Consider the following 10,506-nt stretch of genomic DNA (forward strand, 5'->3'; position numbering starts at 1 on the left):
GATCTTAATCATTAAAAATGTTGCAACTGTAAGAAACTCAATTCAATTACGGTATACGGATCTTGAAGAAATTGAGAGTAGCATATCTTGCAAATTTCGAATCTGGGTTAAAGTATGGAGCAAGACGACATATAGCTTCACCCAAAATGTATTTGTTACACAAAAGCAAATGATGAGAGTGATTAAAAAGAAAGGTTATTTGGAAAGAATTTAAGGAACTCGGAATAGTGACGGTTTTTGCTTTGTATATAAATAAATAAAAAATGTTTTTTGTTAGAAATAAGAGTTGTTTTGTCATTACGTCTCAAAGTAGATATAGGAACCCTTCTCGCACCGAACCTAACAGAAAAATGCCCACAAAATATCTGTGAAGTTATTTTAACAGCCCTGTAAATCTATTCTCTTATTATAGTTTTTTCTGAAGGGGAAACAAAACACACTTTATTACATATAACTGGATTTACTAAACACTTTAGTTTTTCTTGGAGACATTAACTTCCTGAGCATTTTTAGTGGAAGATGATAGTCTGACAAAATAACAGTATGTCAGATTACTGTTAGAACCTTCTAAACCTAACACAAGTAAGAACATATAATCATTTCAATGTTTATAGCTATAATTTATTCAGTTTTAAAATGTTAAAAAACATTTATTTAGGTCTTTTATTAGCTATTTCACAAGAATGAAATAAATGATTGTCAGTTTTAAATTGGGTTTCTGTGTTAGTCTCTCAGTCCATTCAGTAAATTGTTTTGTTTTTGTTGATGTGAAGAAATAAACAGAAAAAAATGTAAAAACAATCGTTGATTTGAGGCTAGAAGGTTCTCAAAGTAGGCAGACATTGACTTATTGGTTAGTATCACAGTTAGAATACACTGTAAAAGAGAAACATACAAACATAAAAACTAAATCCTAAACTTGCTGGCTGTGGAATGTTTGAACGTTCTATTCTAAAAATTAAAGCCAACCTTTAACAAATTTTTTGTTAATTTTCTATTGCAACAACCGTTGTTACAACACTTCAACAAAGTAAAACATAAATAAATAAGAGCTTTGTTTTGGTTCTGAGTTACATATCACTGTTTTTCCAGAATAGTGCACACATTTACATTCTCAAATTTTGTATTAAGAACAAAATTTATCAAAAAAATCAGCAGAAACAACGACTAATGGTTGAATTTTGATCTTAATACAAAATGGTCATTTTCGAGAATACGTTACTATTCCAGAGAACCAGCGATATGGTCTGCATAATGCTTTGTTTGCGACTTGCAATATTAGTGTTCATCTATGCAAAAGTTCCAAACTATGAGTAAAACATTCTTTTTACAGTCACAAAAAAAGAATATAGGATTGTTATTATGATATGCAATTTAGTATTCTAAACCAAAACAAAGCTACAGAAAATGTATCAAACCCTACTATAAAAACTAGTAAACTCCCGGACTAGGGAAGTTACAGTCAATGGCTTTATTGACCTCCAAAATAGGCCAATAAGGCTTCAAAACCCTAATACTACTGTTCACAGACAACACTGTTTGGTATTGAATTTTGTCGATATTGAGTATCGGCAAAGGATGACCGTGCAAAGCGCGAGTGCAATTTACCATGCTTAGAGAAGTAGTCTCGAGATTGTAACCTCCTTCTAAAGAAATAACCATGGGCGCCACTGCTTTCAGCAAATGCACCATATGGCCGAAAGTTTCAGGATGCACCTTGTACCCGCCTGTAAATGTTTTTTTCTTTTTAAACCACTTTTAAAAAATGTATATTTTACGGGTAATGTCAGAATAAGTGTTAAACCTTTGTTTACCAGGGGAAAGTTAAAAATACCTAAGAGACATGGGTAAAGTCCGAAATATTATTCAAATTGTACAGGGTGGGCTAATAAGCAATCCAAGCGGCTGTTTCACAGAAACTGTACCATAGTAGAAACTCGGTAAGAAAAAATACCCCGCTAGAGGCGTTTCGATTCCACTAAAATTAAAACTGTGAAATTTTAAATAGAAAGGTATAGCAAAAACATCATAAACGTAATATTCCCTAAGAACAAGCAGGTGGTTCAAAGTTTGCTTTTAATGAAATAAAATATCCCGAAAACGGCTGATCGTAGAGACTTCATTTTTACAGCATTTTCTGACCTTTAAGTGTCCCAAAACAAATGTTCAATTAAGTTTTCCGTCTTGCCGGTGAAAAATCGTTAAAAAAGAGCATTTTAAAGGTGTAAACATTACATTACTAACTAAATAAAATTAGTGTATGTTTCAAATGGACTGGTTATAATGGCAATCGAGGAAATGTTCAATTTGCTGTGTGTAAAAAACTTGTAATACGGGAGAGAAAAAAGTGCAAGTCAACTGGCAAACGAACAGTCACTTTTAGCTAGCCAACGTTATAAACGATCCAATTATAAAATTGAATGCATAGCGAATAAATGTAAATGTTATGTAAATTGGAAATGTCTGTATCTCAAAATGTCACAGCAGTTTTGACTACTTTAAACAAGTAAATTATGGATGATATACTTTACTTTAATACCGTTTAAACACGTTTTTGTGTTTTTAACCAGGCGAAACGGATAGAAGGTAGTTTAGCCGGGCATAGTCCGAATCATGCATGTATCTTAATATTTTGAACTTTACCCAGATTCTATAGGTGCTGCTAAGTTTACGCGGGTAAACTCAAGTTTTAATCTTTATATTTTTACCCGTAACATATACAAGTTTGTACACTAAACTAACAATAGAAAGACAGATCCATCAGACCAAATTTAATACAAATTGCTCATCCCGTTTCATTATTTAACGCAAAAACTTTTTTTTCATTTGTAATGTTTGTAATTTCTCTAAAGGTTTATTGGATTTTTGGCGAGATCTTTTTCGTTTGTCTTTAAAGCTACATAAAGACTTATCAATGATTTTATTTAATATAGAAGGCAATTTTTTACGGTATTTAAAATAAAATAAGACTTACCTAGTGGATCTGAAATACCAGCATCAAAGCCAGCAGACACAAAAATTAAGTCAGGGCTAAAAGAGTAAGCCAGAGGTAGCACCAGCTTTATCCAAGTGTAAAGGAAATCAGAATTTCCCAATTTACTCTGCAACACAACAATTATATTGTTTCTTAAATTAAACATTTTAAGAAACAAATTATTACGTTGTCAAATGGGATATTGGCGTTGAAGCCTGCAGCTGCCTTTTCACCGATGCGATTATAACTTCCGCTACGACCTTTTGGGAAGAAGTTACCTTGGTCAAAACGGTGCATAGAAATATACATCACATTATCTTTATTATAGGTGATGTCTTGGGTGCCATCACCGTGATGCACGTCAAAATCGACAATTAAAATTCTGCAAATAAAAAATTAAATTTATTTTTTTTTTAAACAAGCTGTGAAATAATAATTTACTTTTTATAACCAGCATCAAGAGCAAATTGTGACGCTACAGCCACGTTATTGATCAAGCAGAAACCTCCTGCTTTATCACGTTTAGCGTGATGGCCCGGAGGTCTAACTACCCCAACAGCATGAGAAAAGAGTTTATTTTTTATGTCCTTTACAAGTTTAATTAACAAAGCGCAGGAATACTCGCATATCTAAAATTAAAACATTACTACCCTTCCCGACAGGCAAAATACACACAAACCTCGTAAGAATCTTCTGACCAATACAGATCTGGTTTCCGTTCAGGTCCTACTCCTTTAAGTAGATCAAGATACTCAGCTGAGTGAGTCTCATCAATGTATCGTTTAGCAAAATCAAGACATTGCTTAAACTCATCGTTATTCTAATTTTTAAAACATCAAATAAGTAAATAGTTAACATTGAATCAAGAAAACCACCTTGTCAACATTAAACTCCACCATTTGAGGCAAAAGCTGGAATTCCTCAAGTTTTTCCCTGATGGAGTCCAATCGCTTTGGAATTTCTTGAGCTCGATCCATTTCATTTGGTCGGTGGCGATGAGCTTCAGTGTTAAAAGCAACAGCAATGTTGGGGTTAAACTCATATTCCGCATATAGACCTAATGAATAAGTGTATTACACTTTCATTCTTACAATTACAGTTAAGTGCTTGAATTAATAATATTTTGGCATTAAAAAAGTGCTGGCAAAAGAAAATTTCCTAACCAAAGCAAAAATGTTAAGGCACATTTATCTTTGATTGGAAAAGCTATATACTTAACCAAATCAAAAGAACTAGTGTTCGCAAAAATCGCAAAAAATCGCATAGGATAAACCAACAAAAAGATTATTAATACCGAAAACATTTGTATAGCTACAGTTTGAAATTATCAATACCACATTGACAAAAAAGCAACCATCAGTAGGAAATAGTAGGATAAAGGGTTGATTCTTTCTTTTAGTTTAAATCATCCTCTTTCTTAATAAACACCTTTAATTACGGCGCGACGAAATAAATCATCTAACGGATTTAATGACGTCACGCAAAAAATCCATATTTTTTGGACAAAAGGATGAATAATTTTTTCTATATTGTCTATATTCGGTGTTATAAAATATGTAGAAAAATGCATTTTCAATACTTCACTGAATGACCCAATCCAAAATGATTCTAAATGTGTTTTGCAATTTAAGAAAATTCTTAGACGGTTTATCAGCCTTGTAGAAGTTTCTGGCAGGCAAACAAGAGGATATTATGCAGGATGAAATTTCCGGCAATTCCCAAATGACTTTGAAGGTCTTTTCCAATTTAAAATAAATCTTGGAACATTTAGAACACTTGTAAAACCTCTGGCAGTTTGTGGGAGGTTTATTATTATTATTTTAGAGAATTCTGGTAATTCTAAAGGCTTCTGGAAATTAAAAAAATCTTAGACGGTTTAGGACATTTGTAGAAGCCTCTAGCAAATTCCAAATGATTTTAGAAACCTCTGAAACTTAAAAAAAAATTTGGAGCGTTTGTCACGTGTATTTTAGAAGGCCTCTGGCGGTATTTGGATGATTTTCAGTAGTATTAGCTATCAGGCAGGTCCAAAATGGTTCTTAAGACCTCTGGCAAGTTAAAAAAATTCTTTGAACGTTTAGGAGGCTTGTTGAGGCCTCTGGCAGCCGTTAGGAAATTTTTAGTACTATTTAGAGATTTCTCGAAATTCCGAAATGATTTTTTTCATATTTTAATTAAATTTTTTATGTACATTATTTAACTTATTTTCAAATAGTATTTCAACGATTCGTGAGTAAAAATTATTTACACTTGATGATTGAATTATAATCACTAAATTTAGGGTAGTTGGTAATTATAATTCAATTATTTTTTTGAGTAATTGCGACAGCTCTGATTGTAGGTAATAAACTTACTGTACAAAGCTAATCATTCTAAAATGAGGCAATCAAAAAACAAATAAAACACACACAGGACAAAGCTTAGTAGTTATAAGACCAGACTTACCTTTCAGATAGTCAAGTTTAGCTGCAAGAAGTTTGGTTAGCAAATCTGAATTTTTTGGATAACAATCCACAACTGGAAAAGGAGCTTTTAATTCACTTCCTAAATATTTAATTTCGGGCAAGTGTTCATTATACCTGCAAGCAAAACCAACAGTATACTTCCTAAAAAACCATTAAAACACCAATCACTAACTTATCATAGCTTAAAACATCATCCACTGTGCAAGTTGATTCTGTGTTTTTAAAACATTTCCAATATGGCATCAAAGCTGCCTTGACATTATTAATTGTGTTAATTACAGAGGGATTAACCCTTTTATGATGTTCTAGAGAAGGACATGGGTAGTTTAACAAGCCCCTGACGGTTTGGAAGGCGCCTTCGCTTAAACTTGGTAGGAAATACCCTCCTTCTAATACAACTAAAAGTCTGCCTTCTGCTAATCCACTTAGTAATGAAACCATATGCGCATAGAAAGCAGGAGTAACATTCATCTGTCCCTAAAAAAATCATATGATTGAAATTTAACTTCCTCACCTAATCACCAGAAAAGGACAAGAACCAGGCAGATTGCAAAAATACCTTGTAGTCTCCCATACAACTATCAAAGCCGCATGACAACAAAATCATGCTGGGGTTAAACTAAAAAATGATAATGTTATGAATATATTTACCTCAGGACATCCTAAGCAAGCGTCATAGCCGCCAGATACAATAACAATTGAAGGACTAAACTATAAAAAACATGACAACTTAGCAACATATGCATTACAAGCCATTCTGTCATACCTCATAAGCTAATGGAAGAACAATGTTTAAAAATATAGTCAAATAGTCTGTATCAGTTAGTCCTGTTTCATTCAGAGGGATGTTTACATTATACCCCATACCATCTTCAAATCCAATATAATCAAAGTTACTTTCCCTTAAATGAGGCCAATACAAGCCGTGTTCGTATCTATGAAGAGATATGTATAGCACACTGAAACAAGAAGCTCATTAAACTTAACTTTTAGTGGTCTAAATCAGTATTTTAGGGTTTATGCGGCAACAAGTCATATTTACATAGAAACTTACTCATCACGGTCATAGAAAGCCCTTTGTGTGCCTTGTCCATGATGAACATCAATGTCAACGATCAAAATACGCGTCGCCAACTTCTTCTTCAATAGATACTTCGTAGCTATCGCAACATTATTCAAAAAACAATATCCATTGGGAGTATCAACTGTGGCATGGTGCCCAGGAGGTCTAACATTAGCAAAACCATTTTGGTATCTGCCGGTGGCGACTAATTTTGCCATGGTAGTTGTCATTTTTACTGCTTCGACGGCACTTTTATACGATTGCTACACACAGAAATTAGTAGAAACAAATCAAACACATGAAGTCAGACCTTACCTCCCCAGTGAAATAAATGCTATCATACTGTTCAGCAGTTGATCTTTCTGCTTTGGTACAAATATTTAATAAGCGTTCAATATAACTGCGATCATGTACTAAAGACAGCAAGTCCAATTCTTCATCTGTGATCATATCAATTTGTTCTACACGATGTAGTTTGGGGAGAAGATATTTTAATCTAAATATCACAAATCAAATTACTAACTAGTATATTCCTCAGTTAGATCAAATGATATCAAAGCCAATAAAGCCTTAAAACACAAAAGAGATAATATTTTTATTGTAAGTGTAAGAAAATACTACTTTATATCACAATTTACAGGAAATTAGTTGTAAATACTGCAAAATTTTCTGTTTAGCATCTAATTTTCACCAATTAAGAATTATATTCTGTAATACTTAGCAGTAACACCATACAGAATTTTATGAAAAAAATATGTATTGGCTAGGTAACACAAGGAGAAAAGTTCAAATATATTTTTTATGAGCTGGTAGGCTAATTCATAAAACAATATTTTTCAAAAGGATAAAATGATAAATGTTATGTCAAAACAATACATACAAAAGAAAAGGGATCAGAAAAATTCCATATCCAGAATATCCAATCATTTTCAAGTGTAAGAAACTACTATTTTGTACCAAAATTTGAAGAAATAAGTTGTGAATTGTAACACTGCACAATTTTAACAAAAGGTATGGGTATGTTTGATATTTTCTTAATTAAATAAAAAACGGCAACATTGATGTATAAACACAAAAAATAAAACTAAATAAAGCACTTTTTTCAAATAAATTATAGTAGATATTTCAAATAAAGTATAGTACTACTAATATTTGTGATTGAAAACAGAATCTGATTTTGGCCAAATAAGAATTAGATTCTGTACCTATATATTCAGCAATAATTCTTAGTTTACTCTCATAATAAGAATTTTTATGAAGAAAATATGTGTAGGGTTATATTGATTAGATGCACAACACAATTTAAAGAATATAAAAATATTTTGTTATGAACTGAAAGGCTAACACAGCATATTCAGAATGATGAAATGATCAAAGTCATGTCAAGACATGTTTTGTTAGTGTAATTACATATTTCCTTCTTCATATGTAAAAGACACTTGACCCCTAACTTAGCCCCATCTGACAAGTTACTTGAAATATAATAATAATTATCTTAAAAGTACTTTAATAAAAGATGAAATTTGGCAAAAGTAGAGTTAACACTTAAACTCTCTGCAAATACATTTATATTTTACACAGTTTAACTTCTGATCTCATCACCTAACACTACTATAATTTAGTGCTCCCAGTGTAGTTAAAAACATCAATAACTTCTTAAAAGACTGATGAGTGATGCAATTATTCAGATATAATAAAGAAAAATTCCCAGTCATTTACATAGCAGAATACTTACCGGTCATGTATAAATGTAGAACGTAAAGGTGACTCAGGATAATCTTTATCCCAAGGTGAATAATGCTCTAAACTTGGTGCATAGCAGTATGCAGTGCCTTTTCGAAAAACATTCTTCATATCATCTGTTTTTTGGTATGGATCCAGTACAAATCCAAATGAATCACCCATCCTGCTTGTTGAATAGCTGACTACCTCCCTGCCAAACAAATCCTTGAAAAACCTAAGAAACCCAATGTTTCCTTATTATATTTGATATTGTTTGACAAATTTGAAATAGTCCTGATGTAGTTATAGCAGGAACACAGATAAGTACTTTGAGACTTTACATTGGCATGATAAGTATAGTATATAGGAAAATGAATTGACATTACATTTTAATCTTAAGCCATTTATGATTATATTCTTTGATAAAAAGAATACACAACACTTACAGCAGCCCCAAAATCAGTACAATCCAGATGAGGAATGTTTTGGCGTTGCACGTATTCCCCACTCACTTACAAGCTAACCGCAATGGTTGTTCGTTGTTCTTCGTTATCCCGTCTTAAACAATACAAGGTTGTATTTAAATCCGACTCAAAGACTTTAAAGCCATAAACCTAACCAAAATAATATGTTAATTATGTTTGTTTACAAATATTTTAAAAATAAATACAAAACCCTAGATTTCGAGAGACTGCGCAGTGCTGACGATATTTACGTGCGGCGTTGCCGAGGTTTCAAATATCAAATGTATGTTACATGTAAATGGCCGGGGGATGATTATTTAACAGTGAATTAATAAAAGCAAATCAATGAATGATCGTTAGAAAATGTTACATTAAATGCTCTTAGTAAATCGGTTACTCGTTGATTATGTATGCAGCCATAGGAAATACAGCTAGAAGTCGTAAACACGTAGACTACGTATAAACTGACATACTGGCAACGCTGCTTCATGACAAAATAACGACGGACGCGTTGCAAAATGGCGGCAAACAGTTGTCAAATTTCATTTGTCAATTTTCTCACTGATGCAGTGATGCCAATGAATCATGAAGTGACTAGAGAGTATATTATAATAGGGAGTGGTGAGTCACAAATCTCTTGCTCTCGTTTGTTCATACTGGATTTTTGTTATTCATTTATTTCCTATTATTTTTGCAGATCCGACGATAAAGATTTATTTTATTATAGTACTCGTAACAGGTGATTCATACCAGATTTCTTTAATGCATTTTTTTTTTAAATTAATAATATAGTCAAGTATTTTCCTCCAATCAAATTACCAATTAAATTAACTTTCTATCTCTGGAAACCAAAAAGACTACTTGGCTGACAATTATTAGTAAGCATTTATGGAGAGCTGTGCCACAGTAAATAAAGAACCCATGACGTATTTCTTCTTATCATGAACCAGTCTCAGTATGTTAAACCATGCTGTTGGTAGTTGGAAATGAATGAATTATATTTCTTTAGAAACTTTAATAATTGAATTTAGAAAGAAATCTTTCAACTGATATTTCTGTAAATTTGGAAAGATAAATTAATCAAATAGAGAAGAGTGGTTCTTCAATTGTAGATTAACACTTGATCAAGAACCTAATCAAAATTCCTGGATTGTTCAGCCTTAGTTGAGGCAGTCAATGACTTGAGCCTCTGCTCCCTAATATCAGACTACATTTACTTACTTACCATACTGCATTTTTTCTCAAAAATCTTTTTCCCTGTTCTTGAAAGGCTTGTAAATTTATCAAAATTATAAAACCAGTACTTCAGGTAGGTAGTAAAACAAAAATTTCTGGTTAGTGTTTTTAGTACCGAAAACCTTCTTGAGAGTCCTGAGAATTTCTAACATTAATCATGTTTTTATTCTCAGAATTTAAGTTAATTCAAGAAAATTTAATGCATCACTTTAACTAGGCAAATTTTACAGCAAATGTTTCAACATATTTATGAAGAAAAACTTTCTAAATCCTATTATGCCAGTGCATGGCGGTTCTATTAAAACATATACATAGTTTTGTATAAGTAACTGCTTTTAAACTTAATTATTCCTTTTCAATGCCATGACCAACTATTATGGATTCAGTTATAGATTCGATCCGTATTATTTTATAATCAGTTTTTGCGGTGACACATTTTCCAAACCTTTGCCTGTATAGACCTGCTAATGACGTAATTAATTTTAATTAAGCTTATCTAAGCTGTTATTTGAAATATTGGGTATATCTCATGGTCACCTACCGATGTATGTAAATATGTACTTATACAGGTATATTATTATG

General features: G+C 32.2%; 1 protein-coding gene across 3 annotated transcripts; it reads right to left on the reverse strand.

Moving 5' to 3' along the window:
• Window positions 1-440: 440 nt before the first annotated feature.
• On the reverse strand, window positions 441-8,888 carry HDAC6 (histone deacetylase 6). 3 transcript variants are annotated; one of them, XM_081993625.1, is made up of 14 exons: window positions 8,671-8,888; window positions 8,238-8,459; window positions 6,818-6,998; window positions 6,494-6,765; window positions 6,206-6,398; window positions 5,999-6,058; window positions 5,612-5,916; window positions 5,420-5,553; window positions 3,850-4,031; window positions 3,654-3,794; window positions 3,416-3,603; window positions 3,161-3,356; window positions 2,975-3,101; window positions 441-1,727 (listed from the first exon to the last, which is right to left on the reverse strand). In XM_081993625.1, exons 2-14 carry the CDS (start codon window positions 8,405-8,407, stop codon window positions 1,432-1,434), a joined length of 2,445 nt encoding a protein of 814 aa, XP_081849751.1. In that variant the 5' UTR covers window positions 8,408-8,459; window positions 8,671-8,888; the 3' UTR covers window positions 441-1,431. The 3 variants fall into 3 exon arrangements, with proteins under 3 accessions (XP_081849751.1, XP_081849750.1, XP_081849749.1); XM_081993624.1 differs by lacking the exon at window positions 5,999-6,058 and adding an exon at window positions 6,091-6,150 and having other exon boundaries at window positions 8,238-8,435; window positions 8,671-8,887; XM_081993623.1 differs by lacking the exon at window positions 5,999-6,058 and adding an exon at window positions 6,091-6,150 and having other exon boundaries at window positions 8,671-8,887.
• Window positions 8,889-10,506: the final 1,618 nt, after the last annotated feature.

This window comes from Ips typographus, linkage group LG16, assembly GCF_016097725.1.
Source record: "Ips typographus isolate SLU linkage group LG16, UJ_Ityp_2.0, whole genome shotgun sequence".
In the NCBI taxonomy this organism is placed as follows: domain Eukaryota; kingdom Metazoa; phylum Arthropoda; class Insecta; order Coleoptera; family Curculionidae; genus Ips; species Ips typographus.